We start from the raw sequence: 22,818 nt of genomic DNA, 5'->3' as shown, positions 1-22,818 counted from the left end.
TTTAACATTTACAACTTTTCTGGTATTGAGAGAAACCGAGATCATCAGAAATTATTATTGAAAGGATTTACTTTTATTCCTTCTGGACGTGCAAACACTGAGCATACAATTTTGGATCTCAAATGGTTCAGCAGGAAATTGAATTTTCATTTGTTATATGGCAATGAGATGGGTACAGATAAATCCACCATGGATTTTAAAAGGAAGATGTAGCAACCCCGCCTCTATCCCATGAACAAAGAGTTTAAAAAATCATATGCAAGGCAGATCAGAAATTTACTGGAAAACAGAAGAAACATAGATATTTCAACCTTACCAAATAAGAAAGGGATGTTTTGGAGACTATCACTTTTAACAAAAATATAAGATTTATGACGCCAGACAGATGGGTGTTTGCTCATCACAGACCTCAAGGACTACATTGGTAGAATAACTTCCCTACTTGGTGATGATTCAGTTTACCGGATTGTGTCAGCAAATTTTATTATTTATTTAATTTAATTTAACATTTGTTTAGTGGAAAAGTCAGACTAGGACAGAGCCTATGTTCAGTGGAGGCCCGGGGGAGAAAGCTCCAGACACATGTCTTTGTAATGTGGGAGGAACCCGGAGGAAACCCACATGAATGCAGGGAGGACATGCAGACTCCACACAGAAGGCACCCCAGCCGAGAATCAAACCGGAGAACCTCTTGCTGTGAGGCAACAATGTTAACCCCTACACCACTGCACCATCCAAATGAAATCAACATGACCTTTAGGGCAATTAATATTCAGTTGGATGAGTGGTTACTGTTTGACAACATTCCTTTACCACTCTGAGTATTTGAAAGTCCAGTGGCCCGATATTCCAAAGACTTGTGAAGTTCCCAAAATATATTCTTCCGTTGAAAACCCATCACTTTGCCCCGTTATTGCTGCTTAGAGGTCTATTACAGAACTGTTGCCCAAATACATAAACTGCAAATTCCAGTTGTTCTTTTTGAATTTTTCACACATACTTTGAGATTCATGGGATCTACTTGACAAACTTCAAAGTGTATCCAATGAGGAAGTTATTTTTTTGTCACTGTGGACATTAAAAATCTATACAAACTAATTCCCCATAAATTGGGGTTAGAGTGGTTTGGGGAGGTTACTGGAAGATTTTGCAAGCTCTCTGAAAATGAACTGATGTTTTACTTGAATTTATGGAAATCATATTAACAACTTTTTTCTATTTTATATTTGATAGTGAATATTATAAGCAACGCAATGGAGTGGCTATGGGGACCGCATGTACCCCTACATCTGTCATCACTGTACTGGGAAATTGAGAATGTTTTCAAACGACTTATTATTTATTTATTTATTTATTTATTTATTTATTTATTTATTTTTTACTTACTTTTTTCTTAGTAACGCTTTTTAGAAGACATTCTTACCACGAGGACAGGTAGTAAAGAACAATTTTGGAATTTTTTTTTCTGATCTGCAGGCTTCCTCCTCCTTTTTAGAATTTACATATTCTGGGGATGCAAACCAAACACATTATTTGGATGGTATGATCTCCAAGAATGCAGATGGTACTTTTAACATTAATATCTATTGTAAAATGACATTCTGCAATACCTTTCTGCACTTTCAAAGCAACCACCCTTTACATCAGAAAAAGGATGTTGTTAAAAGTCAATTTCTTCATTTATCTCAACTGACCTTTGATGATAACATCTGTACTAACAACGTTAACACTCTTAAGATGATTTTTCTGGAGAGAAGATATCCCAGTATAATAACTGACTCTCTTTACCAATCAATTCTACAAGAAAGAAATGGTAAATATGCCCCTATCATTAGGAACGAGTTTGAGGTTCATTGTGAAGCTATCAGTACTATTAACAAAGCAGTCATTAGTACAGAGTTTAGCTTAGTGGATGAACTGTTACCTAATAATGGATTGTGAAGCTATCAGTACTATTAACAAAGCAGTCATTAGTACAGAGTTTGGCTTAGTGGATGAACTGTTACCTAATAATGAGGAGCTTTGGGTTTGATTCCCAGCACCACATACTCATCCAATTCTTTTAGGCATCTAACAACATGGTTCTAGATTATTCACTGGATGCTTCAGATATTTATAACATCATTTCTAAAAACTGGTTTATACTTCACTGGGATGAGAACTTAAAATCTCTTTGGTGATGCACCAACATTTACTTTTAAGAATTGGCAGAATTTGAAAAACATTCTTGAAAGTCCTCTTAGGGGTTCATACAATGGCTCATTAATGACTCATAAGTGTGGCCGCTGTCATCAATGCCCTTATACTGAGACTGATTTCAACACTATAATTTCTGAAAAAGTTTCAAGGTGGATGGTTAAAGGCAGGTACAATTGTATTACAGACAAGGCTGTGTACATGGCTAGGTGTTTTACATGCCAAGCATTCTATACTGGAAAAACTAACAATAACTTTAATAAAATAATTTATCAGCATGTACACAGCATTTCGAAGAATGATGACAGGAGTACGTTGGCTAAACTCGCCTCTCGTCACAACTTCTCCATGTTTTAAGTTTTGTATTTTGGAGAAAATTGACATAGCAGCTTTCTCAGGGGACGGTAAAAATCAGTTACTACATTGTGAAATGCTTTGCCAATTACATATGGATGCTATGAACATCCCAGGATTAAATGATGATATTTCAATTACCCGTGAGTTGAAACTTAGAACAAAAACTTTACATAATTGCATGCTACACCATTTCTAAGTTGCTGACACCAAGTTACTGAGTTTGTTTGTTCATTCTGTCTACCACTGGATGAAGCAGCAATACTGTATTCTGACTGGAGGAATTTATCATTGGTTCTCTGTTATACTTTATTTGTATTTTCCATAAATATGCTATATGATCCAATTTGTTTCTTTATCCTGTGAGACATTTACCATTGGATGAAAGCAGCAATTCTGTATTCTGACTGGCAGGAGCTTAAGACAATTTTATTAGCATTTTGCATCTGATTGGTGTTTATTTTGCCAAACTGATTGGTCCTATTATGGCGGGGGTTGTCTATCTATGTATTTTATATGTCACTTCCTCAGTTTTGTTCATGGTTCTGATGTCTTTTTGATGAAAGTGTTAACCATGTTTGTTTTTAACATGGATTTTTATTAAACTTCTGTTTTTTGAGTGCTAACTGGTCATTTTTTTATTTTGGTATTTTTTTACACTGCCTTGCTGGTTTGGAGCTTGCTTTTATTTTGAATATGGGAACAGTGTTATGGAAGCGCACCACATGCCAGATCAATGGATGAGTGTGCTTATGGGCTTTTAACGTTTCATTAGTGGATTAGCGTGCTTACATAGTTCATGTGATGTGTCATTACAAAGGTATATCTAGCCCTAACCAGGAAGCTTCTGAAAAATATGACAAATCCTGATCAATGAATACAACAAACTCATTAAACATAAGATCTATCAAGCAGTGTCACTTTGTGGAAAACACCTTGAAAACCTTTAAATATCATCACAGATAAGCTTTCCTACTGGTGGGAGCTTTTTTCTTCTTGGCAAAACTTCTTCAGAGCTAAATGATAGCTAACTAACAGTAGTAGTAAAAAGTGTGCATTAAACGACATCACAATAGAAGGGAAAAGATTTGGTTCACCATATTATGGGAATTCAGGCAGACAATATTAAAAACTTGTATTCTAGTAGTGGGAGCTTAAAGTTCAGATTGGCCAGAAATTGCTTGCTACAGATGCAAGCGCAAATTGCATAAGCTTTATTGAGGACAGGATCTCCCGTCAATCACACTCAGCAGCCTCTGTATATTAAGGAGATAGTTGACTTAGCAGAATGACTAGGCAAAGCATCCAGTCGTGAGAAGGACATAGTTTAGTAGTAATTGAACCAGGCAGCGCATCTAATCTGCATGCTGCTCACAAACGAGCAGAAAATGATCTAGTCAACAAATCAAAAAATGAATGTACAGGTGCATCTGAACGTACTGTTAGAATTTGTGAAGTGTATACTTCAGTTCAGGAAAAAGCATGCACATTCACATTTATATCTTTAATACATGAATTAAATTTTTAATACATATACTTCTCAACTGTCCAGATTTTCACAGAATGTCTAGATTTTTGCTTTGTATTTTTAGTCTGCTCCTCATAAAATTTAGGTTTTCTAGCAAATAACTGACAAATTATTGATGACTGAAGTCAGAAAATACTGACAGATATTTGAATTCCGGACCTCCTACACTTCAGAAAATTCATGCTACTACAAAACCTGCTATTCTATCAAATTTCTAAGTCTGCAAGAGCAGCATTTAAAACTTGTCCCTATTTTTGAGCATCTGCCCCCTGCCCCCATTATTTATGGCTTTGTCTAGATTTCTTGCTCGAGGTACGTTAACACACTGCTGTTAAATACGTATCACATCTGCCACAAGTGAGTCCCAAGTATAAAAATAACTTAGAACATTTATATATAACACTACATCAAGTCATATTTTGCTACTTAGTTTGAGCATCACGTATAAAAAAATAACTCCATGCTCCATGAAAGCATGTATTTATTAGCAGAAGAATAATAAACTGCATTTTTAATCTTATGCTTCTGAAAAGAACTGCATAGTACGAATTAACGGGTATATATTATTTCTTTGACAGCTTAGATTGTCGAATGCTTAATGATCGACACCTAAGCGTAGAAGTTTCAAAATCGCGAACGGCCATATAAGTGAATTCTTTCCTCGGGCAAAGAATTCACTAAGCCATCCAGAAATAAAATTAACTTTTCAATCTAAATATAGTAGGGGCCTTCACCCCCACACCTCCCGATGTGGGGGGCTGTGCCCCCCACCCCATAACTAAATATACAAACTCCGAGATCGCTCCACATTGGGGAAAGGACAAATTCCCGATAACGGCCAAGCAAATTCTTTCCAGAGGAAAGAATTTGCTTATATGGCCATTCACGATTTTGAAACTTCAACGCTTAGGTCTCGATCATTGAGCATTCGACAACCTAAGCTGTCGAATGAATAATATAGGCCTGAATTACGAAAGCTACTCCACTGACAGACGAGGACATATAATACAAGCTGTTCACTAGATTCTTTATTTTTACTTTTTACTTTTTAGAGCACGATTCTGCAGATTCTGACCTGCTGCTTCCCTCCCCTGGCATAGCTGCTCACGCATGACCCTGCAAAAGGAAATGTTACAATATTTTTTGAATATTCTTCTTCAGTATTAAATGATGCTCAAACTATGGAGAGATAACAGATGATTTGATATACTGTTTTATATAAAAAGACCTACAATATTTTTACACCGAGGATGCACCCAAGGCAGATGTGAACACATTTAACAGCAAAAACACAAAAATCTAACTTGTGTCTTAATGATGCAAATGTGAATGCTTATGCTTTTACTGAACTGGTGCTTCAAGTTTATATTTCACTAATTCCAACAGCATATTCAGATGCAGTTATACAGTCATATTTTGCCTTGCCAGCTACATAACTGTCTGCCTATCTGCAAGCGGCATGCAGTTCAAGCTTGCTGGCTGGCCTTATCACTGTAAAGCCATTCCTCCTAATGAATGGATATCTGACTCTGTCAATCTGACCAGTCAGATATGATCTCAGTATTGCAGAGGCTGGAGAATGGGATAGGTGGGAGATCCACCCCTCAGTAATGTACATGCAATTTGCACTTGAATTTATGAGTAAGTGATGTGTCCAGTCTGAACTCAAAGCTCCTTCCACTTGAATGCAAGTTTTAAGTCTGCATCAGTCACCAAAACATGGTGAACAAACTCTCTCCTTCTATTTTTCTTTCTTTGAATTTGTTGCACACTTTTTGCTACTACTGTTAAAGTATGACTTTGATCTGAAAATGTGTTCCTAACAAGTAAAACTTGCTCATCAGTAATAAAGCTCAACTGTAATGTTACTTAAGGGCTTTTGAAGTGAAGTCGCCCACAGGTGACAAATACTGCTAATGGAGTTCAACGTTAGATTGCAGGATATCAGATCTGCTAGATGATATAGAGAAACAGAAAAGATCACAAACAGTGCAATAAAGAGCTGCATGTGTCTTCACTGAGATGGCACAATGAAATGCCAAGAACACTCTAGTCATATAAAGATACACAACATAATTAAAACATGGGTTCAAAAAGTACAGTTTTGTACCTACCATAAATGTAGATGTTCGAGTGTCTTCACTGCTGCAGTCATTACACTTGGGTTATCCTGCCGTCAGGCGGTCCCGCAGTCAGCCAGAGTTCCAAAGTCTTGGTCCGGCGTCGGTTGCTGTCGCTTCTTCCTTGACGTCAGTGTGCCAGGGGTATATAAGATGCAGCCAATGCCATTTTCTTCAGTTTTTCTTGCCCCAGATGTCAGGTGCCCCCAAAAGGATAGGCAATACATATTGCTTACAAAACATACAGAAGGTAAAAACATAACCTTTAGTAGCCAGCAAATATACCACATAAAAGTACAGTGTAGAAAGATATAGATAAGACCCAGCTAAGAAAGAGGGGAGGGTGGGTGGGTAACCAGGACTGCAGCAGTGAAGACACTCAAACATCTACATTTATGGTAGGTACAAAACTGTACTATGTTCATCGTGTTTCACTGCTGCAGTCATTACACTTGGGTTGAATCCCAAAGCTGAGTCAGAGTGGCTGGTTCTAGAGAGGATTTGGTGTGGCTATGACGCTCTGCAGCACTGCAGTGGCAAAGCCAGCTCTGGATCTGGAGTAAAGAGGCAAGTGGTAATGCTTGGTAAAGGTGTGCAGTGAACTTCCAAGTTGCAGCTTCCAAAATGTCCTTGGTAGGTACTCCTCTAAGATAGGCAGTAGAAGTTGAAGTTGCCCTGCTGGAATGTAGTCTAATGTTAGATGGTACAGGCTTCCCATGCTGTGTGTAGCAGAACCGGATACAGTGTCCTATCCACTTTGAAATGGTCTGCTTTGAAATAGCCTTTCCCTGTGATCTTGCAGCATAGGATACAAACAATTCCTCAGTTTTCCTGAAAGCTTTTGTTTTGTCCAAGTAGAAGCATAATTGTCTGTGTATGTCCAAGGAATGTAGAATTCTCTCCCCTTTATTCTGGGGGTTTGGATAAAAAGTTGGCAAGTGAATACTTTGGTTGAGAGCCACACTGGATACCACCTTGGGCATAAATGAAGGATTTGTTCTTAAGGAAACCCTGTCTTGGTGAAAAATGATGAAGGGCTCCACTGCCATTAGTGCCTGCAGTTCTGAGACTCTTCATGCTGTGGTTATTGCCAGTAGCAGGGCAGTTTTCCATGATATATATTTTATTTCTGCTGCATTAGCTGGCTCAAAAGGAGGTAAAGTGAGCTTTTCCAAGACAAAATTGAGGTCCCAAGTTGGTGTTGGTGCTCTCCGGGGCAGTCTTATGTTTTTAGCCCCTCTGAGGTACTGATTTAGCAATGGATGAGAGAAAATAGGAGGATCTGTGTTGTAATGAGCCGAGATGGCAGAGGCGTGGATCTTAATGGATGAGAAGGATAGTCCTTTGTCCAGCATCTCAGTTAAGTATTGTAATATCTGAGGTATGTTAGGGACAAGAGGGTCAAGGCTTTGAGCCCGGTTCCAGGCACAGAATCTCTTTCACTTTTCTGAATAAGATTTCCTGGTGCTAGGCCTTCTTGCCTCCAAAATGACATCCATAACAGCTTTTGAGAGAGGTGTTGCCTGTTTGGCTAATGAACCTGCCATGCAGCCAGGGATAAGGTTTTGAGCTGACTGTGTAGGATCAGATTGTTTTGTTGAGTCAGAAGGTGTGGAATTTGAGGGAAAATCCAAGGTGGGCCTCGAGCTAAGTTCTTTAAGATTGGGTACCAATGTTGGCGTGGCCAGTCTGGAGCAATCAGAATCATCTGTGGTTTTTCTTGTCTGGCTTTTAGGAGAACCTTCGAAAGGAGAGGCAGAGAAGGGAAGGCATAAACGTGTAGGTTTTTCCAGCTGAACGAAAGAGTATCCACTTTCCATGCTTGGGTGTGATAAGTCCTTGTGCAGAATTTTTGTAGTTGGCAATTCAGTGGGGAGGCAAAGAGATCTATGTCCTCGCACCCCCATTTTTGCATTATCATGCTGAAAACTTGTGGGTTTAATTTCCACTCGTGAGGATCCATGATGTTTCTGCTTAAGTGGTCTGCCAGTGTGTTTTTCTTTCCTGGCAGGAATTGTGCTTGCAGATAAACTTGATAGGTTAGAGCTGTGTTCCACAAGGTCATGGCTTGTCTGCATAGGGGGTAAGAATGAGTGCCCCCTTGTTTGTTTATGTACCACATTACAGTGGTGTTGTCTGTCTTTAATAGTAATTGTCCTGGATGTAGAAGGTCCTTGAAAGCTGTTAGGACATTTTGAACAGCCAACATCTCTTTTTGAGTGATGTGAAGATGCATTTGTTCTGTGGTCCATTTGCCCTGAATACATTTTCCTGCCATGTGTGCTTCCCAGGCGTAATCCAAGGCATCTGTTGTTATAGTCTGCCTGGCTGTGGGTAGTGTGAAAGGCTGTCCCTTGTTGAGGTGACATGCCTGTGCCCATCATCGAAACTCATGTTGCAGGCAGGGAATTAGTGGTATTACCATTTCCAAGCTGTGAGAGTGGTGATTCCAAACACTTTTTAGGTACCATTGTAATTTCCTCAAATTTGTGTGAGTCAGGGACTCTGTAGTACCTGTCTGGCTTGACTGGAGCAGGGGGTAATGAATCTGGATTTAAACTGGATTCAGAGAACACATCATCCACAATATCCAACACTGGCGGAATAGCAAGGGGCCTATGCTGAGGCAATAAAAGAAAATCTCTGAGCCTTTTCTTGGACTCTGAGTATTCCTGGCCCTCCCAGTGGAAATGCTCCCTCATGGTGTGTAAAGTTTCCCCAAAAGAATAATCCTCAGGAGGAGAGGCTGAAGGGAAAGATTCTTCAGCATCAGAGTCCTCATATGGGGGGTAAGGAATATCCCTGGTCTGAAGAGGAGTCAGAATATATAGAAATCTGGTCAGAGGAATCATAGTCTGTATCCTGCCTAGGCCTTTTATCAGGAGGGGGATGGGTACCCCTGATCAGAGTAATTAAGTCTTCGGCCAATTTGAGCATCTGATTTTTAGGCATGGAGGCCTGTCCAGGTGAATGCTGTACTTGCTTCTTTGTCTTTGATGTTGCTTTAGACTTGGCTGTAGATGCAATGGTAAGCTGTGAAGGTCTGAAAACACCCTCAGAAGCCGAAGCCTGCTCAGCGGCTCCGGACCCATCTGAAGGGTTAGTCTCTGGAGGCCCAACACCATGAGTATCCAGAGGCCTAGGCAACTCCACGTGGGAGTCAGTCGGGGCCTGTGGCTCTAAGGTAGCGGGTGTCAGGGGCTGTGAAAGTGCCTCACTGAGAACCGGCGACTGGCCTAGAAGAGGCTTCATCAGTTTTGGGCCTCGGATGCCTGTCCTTATCCTTATCTTTGCGTTTTTTGTGAATTCCGGTCATCGGTTGCTCCGACAGCATGGTATAATTAAACCTTCGGCCAAAATAATGTTGTGCAAAAATCAAACCAAAGTTTAATAGTGCGTTTGTTAAATCTAGCACAAAACCGACAGCTAGTGACGTCATGATCTGGGCCAAGGCATGGAATACAGTAAGAATGAAAATCCTTATGAGGTATTTGCTTCCCACAAGAAATACAATTATTAACTTTTGCTGACATCGGTATGAAGCAAGAAAAAGTTTCCCCAATGAGGTACTTAGCTTTACTGAAGACTTCGGATCTGAAATCGTATTTGAAATCTCAGGAGTCGGCCGACCAGCACTTGCGAACTGCTTTTGCTTCGGGCACCGCACGGCAAGAAAGACTGAAGAAAATGGCGCCGGCTGCATCTTATATACCCCTGGTGCACTGACGTCAGGGAAGAAGTGACAGCAACCGACGCCGGACCAAGACTTTGGCACTCTGGCCGACTGCAGGACCACCTGACGGCAGGATAACCCAAGTGTAATGACTGCAGCAGTGAAACACGATGAACATCATTAGGAAGAAAACAGGTGGCAATGATGAGGGCTATTTTACAACAGAGTAGCTGTTACATGCTGTCACATAAATTTGCCTCCAGACAAGCAGGATTTCTAGTATACACCACGGACATTAGGTGTCACCAGCTAGGGTATTCAGAATGTTCTCCAACTGGCTTAGAAATGCAATCATGGCATGGATCACTAGCCAGGATATTCGGGATTTAGTCCAACTGGTGTACACATGCCAAACATGGATCACCAGCCAGGATATTCAGGATGTAGCCCAAACGGCTTACAAATGGCAAACACAGATGAAGCTTTTTACTGCCACTCACTCATCTTCATTCACTTCATTATCACTTTGTTGAGAAGGTGTTCAGCTCTTCTGACGAGCAGCTAAAAACACAAGGTACAATTAATGGGTCCGTTACAAATGCTAAGGTACAAGGGAGAAGGCAAGCAATAGATTATTTCAGTACAATTTGCCTTTATGACTTTCATGCCTATCTTCCCAAAACATGCAAAACAGTCAGTCTAATAAGATACATTTTTTAACATCAAAATAATTTAAAGACTGCTTTTTCTTTTATTTAATTGATTAAAAACAAGTAGTGAGACAAAAGTAAAACAGACTGTCAGAACTGAAGTTTGTGGTCACAGACATATTGTTTGGTATGACATTGCAATTCATTTGTGTACTTAGGTAAACATCACCACATATTTTACTGACCTACCTGACTGAAGAGGTGTGAAAGGATAAGGTCCACAACAGAACCCGTCAGACCAGACAGCTGTAGAAGCAATAAATCATGATAGTAAATCTGAACACTTATACACAGTGTTTATTAAATATCAACAGTTGTCTACACAGCAGCAGGTAAACTCCTCCATCCTACTTAAAGAGTGATTCGTATAATTCGCATTTACCCAACAAAAAACACACGCATGTATAAACCAGCATAATGAAAAAGTGCAACTCAGTCAATACAGCCACTTAAGAAATACACTGAAGAAAAGGATGATGTTAAAAACAGTCAGTAAAACTATCACTAATACTGCTGAATAAATCTCAAATGGGAACATTCTTGTTAACTAAAAAGTGTCTGCAACAGCCTCTCAAGCAGGGCAGTGCACCTAGCTAGGTCTCTGTGAACTTCAGAGTATTAAATCTGGACTGCATTCTGTGTAAAGCTTTGCGAAGAATAATGATCTCCAAAGTAAAAAGAAACCGGGATTACAGAAATCTTTCAGAAAGAACAATCCGTCGTTGAGAATTCAATATGCCATGTGTAAATGTACTATTATCTCAATACGGATGACATCTCCTTTTGCAGGCTTAGACTTTTTTTCATCAAACTCTTCATTTTGCTTAGAAGACTGTTCCGTAACGCTGCAAACATAACAGGAGATGTTTCGTAACGCTGCAAACATAACAGGAGATGTTCCGTAACGCTGCAAACATAACAGGAGATGTTCCGTAATGCTGCAAACATAACAGGAGATGTTCCGTAATGCTGCAAACATAACAGGAGATGTTCCATAACGCTGCAAACATAACAGGAGATGTTCCGTAACACTGCAAACATAACAGGAGACGTTCCGTAATGCTGCAAACATAACAGGAGATGTTCCGTAACGCTGCAAACATAACAGGAGATGTTCCATAACGCTGCAAACATAACAGGAGATGTTCCGTAATGCTGCAAACATAACAGGAGGGGCCAGATTCACGAAGCCTCCGTGTAAGAGTTATAACTCTTACACGGAGGCTGCAGTTAAACGGTGTGATGTCAGCATGTCATGCATATGCATGAGGTGCATGAGGCATGCTGAATCACACTGTAACTCTTACACGGTCCGTGTAAGAGAGTAGAAGCGTGTCCGTAGGCTAAGCCCTGCATGCGGACACGCCCCCGGAAGTGTAGAATGGCTGAAAGTAAACAGCCACGAGAGAGGCCATGGAAATGTAAATAAACACACTGCACAACACATTCCCCCACAGACCATCAGTGTACAAAGTGAACAGAGGCTATAAAATGAAAATAAAAACTGTTTTATTTTTTTAAACCCCGTAAGTGTGTGCTACTGTGTGCGCAGGTGTGCTACTAGCGCAATTGCAGTTAGCAATCAGTGGAAAAGGATATGAGAACTAAATATGCAAAGTAAGCCAAGAAGAAATAGCTTAGCGGTAGAGTTGCCGGCTTAAGAGTAGGCAGGCAGGGTTCGAGCCCACACAACAACCTTTTTTTTTTTTTGTAAATAAGCACTAAAAAAGCCCCTGATAGTATTGTACAAATGTAAAAGTATACCCTTTTGTAAAATGGAATGAAATGGAGCATATATATTGAAGTAACACAATAATAAAAATAATTAGAAATGTACTGATAGCTAAGCTGCTGTGAGACAGAGTGCCCGTAGCTGCGTAGTGTTTAAAAAGCTGCAAACTGTATGCCCGTTGCTAAGCACCGGTTTAACAGGCTGAAACTGTTTGCAACTAGCTGTGCTTAGCTTAACATGTGTGTCACTAGCCAATTAAGGTTTATCCCAGCGCACACCGTTTGCGCGCCGCTCCCACAAGCTAACTGGCAGTGCGCATGCTTTAGCACCGTGCAAACGAGCGCAGACCTGCTTTTAAGTGCTTAAAAGTGCTTATGGCATGTTTGATTGACAGGTCCTCAACTCATTTCTGTCAGGAAAATTAAAAATCAGTGGTCAGAGTCGAACCCAGGATACCATGCACTAAGTCAAGGTACTAAACCACTAAGCCATGACAGCAATACCTAGAAATGCAGAAATAGCATATATATGGGATAAAATCCAGAATGGAGCATGATAAAGCATTTTCAGTGAAGTAGATACAATTCCAAAATGGCCAATCACAGAAATGTGTGGGAAAAGCGGTATATATAAGCCCCATAGGGGAGAATACACAGCATAACCGATTGTAGAACAGACCTGCAGTCAGCATGAGTGGAGTAGGTGAGGGACGTTGCTTTCGAGCACAGCGTTGGGGCGTTGAGGAGTCCAGATACATGGTCTGGCTCCTAGTCCACCGTCATGAGGCCCAACTCATGCAGGGCCAGGTCTCATGGGGAGCATATAGGGCGGAGGCATGGGACCGGTTGGCTCATGATCTGACCAGTGCTACTGGCATTCCACGCACTGGTGAGCAGGTCCGTCACCACCATGCGGACCTGAAGTGGCGTAAGCAAGACCAGTTGACCCAATGGATCCAGGAGGCCCGGGATATGCCCAACGCCCCACTACTGAGTAAGTTACATTTTACTCATGTATGCAAGGATTTCCACTAGCTGATACCATGGAGATGTGCAGTCCAATATTACTTCCTTTGTATTACAGCTGCAGGTGTCCGCTCTGCGAACCGCAAGACGCATGACCGTAGGCTGGCACGGCTGCGCCACCATGCAGGTTAGTAACCCCACCTAATACTTGTAAATAAATATTATAGTGTAGCATGTATCAGAACACTGCAGTGTATTGATTAAAAGTAATATAATGTGCAAGCAAGAATTGAAAGTCTGCAGGTATGGCTGCAACAAGGTTATCAGTATGCAAGTGTAACTGGAAATATAATTTATAGAAATAAATAGTGCTGTAATACAGATGTCCCACCATTAATTAAATATAGTATAACCTGCAGTAGTCTCCAGAGTACAGCTTCAGAATCTGAGGTAGTCACATGTGAGATTTATCCCCTGTTGAAATGCTGAATCATGACAGAAGTGAGGCTGTTGGAAAGTGTTTGAATCACCACAGGTCTAATATGTGAATAAAGCCTAGAAGTACCAACCTGAACTGTGAAGTTACAGGATGTGTGAGACTGACAGAAAGGGTCATGTATGAATAAATAAAGTAGTAATAACCCCTGAATATATAAGCCTCAGTGTGTTTCTACGGAACTAAATGCATGTGTGAAGTACAAATTAACATCCCAAACTGATTTCAGTGTGTCTGAATCTGGAATGTCTAGGCCAAAATCTGTATATGGTGATAATAGTAAACAATTTGCAGATAGAATGAATGATTATCTGACAGACTAAACAGCCATAGTTGTCCCCTGTCCTGTCATCAAAGTGTAGCAGGATGATGTATCTGATCAAATTCAAAATAAGTAGGATAGTGATGTATTTGTAACAGGTGTAGCATGACAGTCAAATAAAAATCATTTTGAAACATCAGCCTCAACTTAATTGTGTACCTATTACAAATGTATATCAATGTGTAACTTATGAATGTGTCATCACTTTCTATCTCCACCCAACCCTATAATTCCATATAAAAACACCCACTAAATATTGGTATGTGAACATTTCATTAACCATGGACATTTGTCCGTTTCAAAAATATATGCATGTCTGTTCGTGCATGTGCCCTGTTCATACCTGCAAACCTGATGGCCTGTTGCCATTAATCAACCCTGCATGTTGTTTGATTGTGTATTTCCGTTCAAATAATGCATGTGATATTGATATGCCTCTTGTTCAATGGTGTTAATATCTGGGTGTTTGTTTAATGGGAATACCAATGCATGCTGTTACAACTAATCTGAATGGAATAATATGGCACTAACCCAAACTAACATAACTACTCACAAACCTAGAACGCTTGGGAAGGCAGGTCCCAGCGGACCCACCTCTCCCACCTCAGCTGGCGACTGCACCTGGCACTAGTGCCCAGGCCGGACCCTCCTCCGGTGGCCCTGTGCCACCTTCAGGTGGAAGTGCTGCAGGGGATGGGGCCTGTCCCCCCTCTGCAAGCGTGGCCGGAGGAGTTCGTCCACTCACCCTCCAAGGTGTCTGGTCTGTGGTACGAAGGGAGATCCAAGACTCCGTTCTTGGGCCCCTACGCCAGCTTGAGGCTCATGTGGCACAGCTAACGGCCCTGCCCTTTGCCCCACCTACACAGCCCCCAGCACAGCCCCGTCCTGGGCTGTGAAGGAACAGTGGCAACTGCCTATGGGTGGGGATATCAGTTCCACTGTTGCCATATGTGGGCTCATGCGTCTTGGATATCCCAACCTCCGTCCCCGTCAATTGTGTAACCCCCCCAAGTGTGTCATACACCGCCCCTGTATGCGTCTTGTCTGTCTTGTCTGTTAACCTACCCAACCTACCTCCCCAGCTATACCGACTTCCTTCACCTGACATACCACTCTCACCTGAAAAAAAAAAAAAGGGCACTCTGTACCCACAAAAAAATTACGCCCCATACATAGCTGTCCATGTTGCACACATGTCCGCTTGACAATTAAACTGTTAATTACAATTGGCTTTACAACAAACATTAATGTTGTCCTGACACCTCTCTCAGGGGTGGAAGGTTTCAAATGTCTCACCAAAATACATGGAAATACACAGCTGTTGCTGCGAAAGACATGGGCATCAATGGGCCTTACCTACATCCTTCCTGCAAATCCCACGCTTGTTTCCCTACTGTCTTACCCTCTTTGTGACCCCTTTTTCACCACTTTCCTGTCACCCCTTTTTCTTTTCTTTCAAAGAAAATAGCGCAGGTGTGCGCGTGTGTTAGCAGAGCTCAACGCCAGTGCGCATGCGTGAGCTCCGTGCAAACGAGCGCAGACCTGGTTATAAGTGCTTAAAAGTGCCTTTATGGCACTTTGATTGGCAGGTCCTGTACTCATTTTGAAAACCTGGAAAGAAAAATAAATTCCCACTGCCAGTCTCGAACCCAGGACCTTGGTAACATTAGTCTGTATGACCTACCACTAAGCCATGACTGCCATACAAGAACATAGTGCTAAAATAAATATAACATGTAATAGTAGGAATCAATATAAAGGCAATATAGGAGGTGTACTACCCAATGCATTTCAGGTAGAGTTTTAATGGCCGAATTACTGGATTCCCACACTAGTTCAGTGTTAACAGAAACAGCCCTACTAATTGTTCGCTTGTACATAATAATGTAAGGTAATGTACACATAAGAAGGTATGTATATGTACACATACATATATACAAATATATAGTAATACATATGAAATATAGTCGTAGGTGTCAGTATCCATACACACTCACTACAGGAGACAGTGAAGATAAATGCAGCAGCCAGAATCTGCAACACAGCCTGACCCCTCTGAGACCCACTAACCCTTTTAACTGCTTAAAAGTGGCTTCAGCACTTTGATTGACAGGTCCTGTACTCATTTTGAAGGTTTGGAAAGAAAAATAAATTCCCACTGCCAGTCTCAAACCCAGGACCTTGGTAACATTAGTTTGTATGACCTACCAATAAGCCATATGAGAACATCGTGCTAAAATAAATATAACATGTAACAGTAGGAATCAATATAAAGGCAATATAGGAGGTGTACTACCCAAAGCATTTCAGGTAGAGTTTTAATGGCCGAATTACTGGATTCCCACACTAGTTCAGTGTTAACAGAAACAGCCCTGCTAATTGTCAGCTTGTACATAATAATGTAAGGTAATGTACATATATGAAGGTATGTATATGTACACATACATACATATAAATATACATTAATACATATGAAATATAGTTGTAGGTGTCAGTATCCATACAAACTCACTACAGGAAACAGTGAAGATAAATGCAGCAGCCAGAATCTGCAACACAGCCTGGCTCCTATGAGACCTACTAGCCCCTTAACTGCCGGAAGGTGCCTCCAGCACTGTGATTGATAGACCCTGTACTCAATTTGAAAGCAAAATACAAGCATACTAGTAGGCCCTACCACAAGACCATTGTAACACTAGTCTGTATGACCTACCAGTAAGCCATGACTCTCATACAGGAATATAGTGCTAAATAAGTGGAACATGTAATAGTAGGAATGAAGATAAAGGCAATATAGGATGTGTCCTACCCAAAGCATGTCAGACAGACTTTTATAGTCCCAATTACTGGGTTCCCATACTAGTGTAGTGTTAACAGAAACAGCCCTGAAAATTGTTAGCTTGTACCCAATATTGTCAACTAATGTACATATATGACAGTATGTATATGTACACATATGTATATATAGCAATACATAATAAATATAGTTGTGGGTGTCAGTATGCATACACACTCACTACAGGGAACAGATGGGAGAAATGCAGCAACCTGAATTCACAACACAGCATGAAGCATGAGAGATGTACTAATCTTCACACTCACAGAACATTTTCCAACAGCATACCAGCATGGTCCACGCCCTTACAATCTGAAAGGGCAACGCCTATCTCACATACTTTTTTATAGCACTGTCCTGAAATCACAGTGAGACATGCAATCAGTACACAACTGGCTGTATGCAATTAGCCAATGCTGCCTTACAATTGGTGCAGAGGCCATCACATGGGCCTATGCAGATACCTACAAAAGCATTCAGTACCCACACTCCACACATGCAATACAGTCATTGCACAAACCTAATGAGAAAGAGAGAGAGAGAGACAGAAATAAGAAAATATACAGACTGCCAGCAGCAAAACCAGCAGCAGCAGCAGCAGCAGAAAACAGCAAGCAGCACCACTGACACAGCAACAGCTGCCACAAACACAGGTAATGCAAAGTAGCAGGTTAATACTGTGTTTACTGTGAAACCTCCAAATGTATCATAGTTCACTATCTATAGCTATGTCCATGAGATAGGTTGTGTGTACATAGTCCTGAAATATATACATATGTAATATTGCTGTACATGTTGCCCACACTTAAAACTTCCATAGCTTAGAACACAAGGCCAGTTGTGCATATGATGCAGTAGTTACCAGGGTCAGTAGAGGTTACTCCTCATTGGTGTGGGACCACTGTGTATGTATTGCACTGTTCAGGTACATATCCTGTAGTACGGCCAGGGATTAATATCAGTCTGTAATGTGGTGCTATGTCCTCTAGGGGTGAACGTATCACACATCCAGGGATACCATTTCGTAACAGTAATGCTATGTGTTCTGCAATGTTGAGGGTGGCTCTCACCTGGACATGTGAGAGGATAAGGAGGTTACATTCGTCTGGGATAACTAATACCACATGTGTAGGAGAATGGGGGGGGGGTACCTGCACCTAAACTGTCTGCAACAATGTTGCCAATATCTGTGCATTTGGTGAATGTGAAGCATCTTAACACTGCTGACCACAGATGCCTTGCCTTCATGTGAATCTGCTCTGTGCTGCAGTAGCCTCCTGCTATTGTTATACAATGTGCCTGTATCTGTAGTCCACTGGACAGGATTAATAAGTGGTGTGCAGATGTTCTGGGTTAGATATGTGTGTGCACAGTACATGCAGTATGTGGGATGGCTGTGGTAAGCATATGCAAAGGTGTCGGCGGTGTGTGTTGTGGCTTCCACTGGCCCAATGGGCTGCATGGATAGCATCACTGTCATAACTACTGAATAACTGTGTAATTACATGCATACATAGCAAGGTAGTGTACTGTGCTTGTGGTGTTGTTGGGATATGTCTATCCAGGCTGAGTAATGTGTGTCCACATCACAGGGTTGGATGGCACCCAGAGTGTGTCAGACGTGTCGCCTGTGCAGAAATATCTGGCCGTTACCTGTGCATCCCCCACAATACACACACATGCAACATATGGCAGAAGTACTATAGCAGTACACACATGTTCATAGGTTCATACTAGGCTATTTGCCCTAGGGCATTGATAAGCCTAGTAGAATGTGTTTGTCTTTCGCCACCCAATTACAAGTTATGCTGCTATGCCCTTGTCCGACGTTAGTATACTGTGCCTCTGTCTAACAGTGACATAGAAGTGATACCTGGGGTACAACTATGATCTCCATCCACTCATCCAGATTCCTATGGAAGAGAGTCAATGAGGGACTCTGCCTAACCTGTAGTGTAAGCTCATTACAGAGTGAAGGGAGCCTCTTGGTTAGGAATATGCCCCTCCAGCATGTCCATGTATGTCAGTGCTGAGGTTCAGGTCTCCTGAGCATGTGGCTGTATGAGACTCTGATTGAATGAGGTGCAGCATGTTCATTACTGCTGGGTAGGACATGGCTGTATATGGCACGCACAGATTGCCTCTGAACAGGCAGTATGCCACTGAGTCCAGCTGGATTTCCTTTACCTGGGCAGCATATGACATCTGTTTGAGCCATTGCATCCTCTTGATGAGGTACTGTTGTCCTGTACCAGTTGCTGTAGGTGTCTGGTTAGGTACATCCCAAAAGGTGCATTGTACGCAATTATAGGCCTGATGATGGATGAGTAAAGAGGCACAATGACCTCCCCTGCCATACATGTGAATCCCTCATGATTAGCTGGGCTATATAACATGTCTTTCAATCCACGTTGGCCATGTGGTTGACAAATGACAGACTGCTACCATGTTTCTTCCCCAGGTCCCCAACTACGTATTCTGTACTCAATGGCTTAACACCTATGTTGTACTTTGCCACCAATGTGGAGGCGTGGGAATCTGCTTGAATATTGATACTCCCCCTCCCTTGTTCAAGTGTTGGGGCCGACAAGAATGGTAACAGCTATAACTTGGTAGTACTGGTGTGCTCCTGTGAAACCTGAAACAGGTTTATTTTACTGCACAGATATCGATGTCCATAATGCTAAGTAGGGTTTTGAGTGCGTGCATCCTGAGGTCTAGACATCCGGTGTTGAGTAGCATTACTCTTACTTCCTCATCCTTTGTGATACAAATGGATGTGGGTTTGCCTTATGAGCCTTGCCTAATACAGGCACTATGGGTGTAGCAAGAGGCTCCGCCAAATTCCAATAGGACAGGGCTGACAGGTGCAAGCTGTCCCTAGCAAAGTATACCACCCCAAGATGGCAGGCATTGGCACACCTGTGAATGACACCAGTATGTCAGTCAATTGTTGGAAGGTATCATCGTGCCTTGATATTGTGGCATCGTTCTTGGTGAGGGTAGGATGCTACTCAAGGTCAGGGTCAAACTGTCTTGGGCTACGTGCTCAGAGAGCTCCGTACTGTCTCATGTCATGTAGTCCAGGGAGGTATGTGTCAGGTCATTCACACCAGCATGGACATTGACTGAGTCATACCTGTACTTGCCTTGGGGTTACCTGAGTGTTTGTGTTATGTGGCAGGTCATAGTGCCTGACAGGCTGCACACCGTGACCCTCACCTCGTTAAGCCTGGTGAACGTGATGTCAGTGTGCCTGATGATAGAGGCACCTAGTACAGGTGTATGAGGTGTGTTGCTTACTGTTAATGGCTGTGAGTGTTCAGCACATTGGCTTTGTGTGATATGTGTTGCACGTGTTTGTTTCCGTGGTAGTGGTTGCCTGAGTGTCTGCTTAGGAGGTCTCTGCTGCGTAGGCAGACCTGTAGTCCGAGCCTACGAGTATGTTCATGTGTGATCATGTGTTAGTTCTGCTGTCGTGGTAGGTCTATGTGAGACTGGAAGTGTAGTGAGTGTGGTTTCCTTCGCCACCTGACTGGTTATGGTGGTATTGAGTAGACAGAGCCTAGCCTCCAGTTTGGTATATGGTTGCATCACTCACATGAGTTTGAATTTGTTGTTAGGAGGGGGTTGTCTGTGTACATGCAGCTGTTCTAACATTGTCTCTGGAGTACCACACTCACCAGCTGGACTGAGGAGGGAACTGACAACTGACCTTTGGACATGCTAGAATACTATTGTGAATTCCGTAATAATTGAAAACAAGGTCCAGTGGGGAGTGAGGGTGTACTGATATTACCTACTACTGCTGACTGATATAAAAGCGTCAGTGAGCAAGTGCCAGGTAACCTAAGTGCAATGTGTCACAATTAAGTAAATGCAACAATGACAAGCAGTCACTTGCTGTCATGTGTAACATGGAAATACGTACAGTAAGCAATGCAGATATCAGTAGTGAGTCACAGAAGTGTTGAGAAGCTGTGTATTATGTGGAAGTAGCATACCAGTGAAATAACAAGCTAACAAATAACAAGCATATAAACAAAGCTAGATTCAGGAAGCCTGGATGTAGTGTTTGCTACAGCAAACAAGGTGTACCAATGTCAGTAAGATACAGCTCAAATATGCAGGCACTATAAACCTGAAACCAGATGTCCCCAGCTATGAATGGCAGAGTACAGCCTATTGTCACACACGAGTGCAGACCACAAACCTTGTTAATGTTAAATAACTGGCCTGAAGGCCAACTGCCTATACCAGAACTAATACACTTGTACACTGGGCCCACAATCAGCAGTTCCCAACTTCAACGGATGAAAGATATATGTCCTGCCACCACAGTGCTTGCCACAAACCTCCCTAATGTAAAACAACTGGTCTGAAGGCCAAGTGCTTAGTCCAAATGACTTAGAATGATAGCTACACTGTAATCAAGTTACAACCAAGCAGTAATAAGTACAATTTAATACTCCCTGTATAGAATGTGTACCATGTATTGCTGAGATACTATGCTGATAACCTGTTTGTGTACCTTTCCAGGTTAACATGGCTCCAAAAAAGGAACCCCGCATATTCTGCTGCAGAGGATGACGTGATTCACCAGAGCCTGGTGCGTGACTATGCCATGCTGTTCTCAAGCACCACCCAGAATCAGCAGGAGAGGTCTGCACTGTGGCAAAACCTAGTTAGCAGGATAAATGATGTTGGCATGCATGATAGGACATATGAGCAGGTGAGACATCACTGCAGTGATTTGATTAGAAATGTCCGCCAGCGTGCTGCAGATATCCGCAGGCAACAGGTTGCCACAGGTGGGGGGGTGGCCACACATCCCCCCCTCACCAGACAGGAGGGGCTACTGCTAAGTGTTGTGGATCCAGCCCCAGAACAACAACAGCAACAGTCATGCATCATGATGGAGGTTGGATCCACACAGCAGCAAGACACCGAGCGTGCAGGTAAGATGCCATATTCATTTATTGTTATTACTTTTACATTTGTTGACCAAGATAGTCTAGCTGGATATATGTCCATTTTCAGTAGAGGCCTGGGGAGAAAAGCTCCACACATAACATAATAAAGGCAGACAGACAAGTTGTTAATACAGACAGCCAACATAATAGAAATATACACCAGCCTGTTAATTAAATCAACATACATTTAAGGAACTCAAACAGTTTAGAGTCATACACAATGTACTGTCGGTTTCAAAGCAATTCTACCCAAAACATAACGGTTATGCAATAAGGCAAAAGCCATATAGATAATAGTTAGGGCTCAGAAGGGTAGAGAAGTAGAAGGAGTATGAAAGATAAAATAATAGAGGCAGGAGTCAAGAAGGGAAGTGAGGAAAAGAAGGAAGACAGTCAAGAGGAGGTGGGAGAGATGGGAGAAGTAGGTCAGAGCATAGAAGGACATCAAGGTGAAAGAAACAGGGTAGAAGCTAGTTTTAATGCACAATGAGGAGTTAAAGGTAAAGAGAGGGTAGGGAGAGGGACGTTAGCCTGCAGTACTACAAGAACAAAGCCAGTGGGTTTGGAAGTACAGTTTGAGTTGTCGTTTGAAGAGAGGTAAGGGTGAGATTAGAGTTAACTCATGGTATATACATATGACTATTCTGTACACTGTTACTTCATGCACGCATAAGGTGTGCATGTGGTATGTATCTGTCATCACGATATGTAATTGTGCATGTGTGATACAGACATTATGAGCAGCTGATGTGTATAAGGGAACTAGTGTACTACTGTACTGTATCATATGCAAAACAAATGGCACACTTGTGCCCACTGACATTACTTTCTTCATATTTCCAGGTCCCTCCCATCTAGCAACGAGGCAGGCCATACATGCTGGTGAGTGTGTTTAACATTACCTGAAAAACAA

General features: G+C 41.9%; 1 protein-coding gene across 1 annotated transcript in view; it reads right to left on the bottom strand.

Annotated features, from left to right (window-relative positions):
• NDRG2 (NDRG family member 2) overlaps positions 1–22,818 on the bottom strand; it is a 2,287,731-nt gene that overhangs the window by 1,031,452 nt on the left and 1,233,461 nt on the right. Inside the window, exon 8 of the mRNA XM_044058563.1 lies at positions 10,771–10,827. Within this exon, the coding sequence (XP_043914498.1) occupies positions 10,771–10,827 (57 nt within the window). The remainder of the gene's footprint in view (positions 1–10,770; positions 10,828–22,818) is intronic.

The sequence above is a fragment of the Protopterus annectens genome, chromosome 16.part0 (assembly GCF_019279795.1).
Source record: "Protopterus annectens isolate FY-2018-M chromosome 16.part0, PAN1.0, whole genome shotgun sequence".
In the NCBI taxonomy this organism is placed as follows: Eukaryota; Metazoa; Chordata; order Ceratodontiformes; family Protopteridae; genus Protopterus; species Protopterus annectens.
This window is presented reverse-complemented; position numbering and strand designations above follow the sequence as displayed.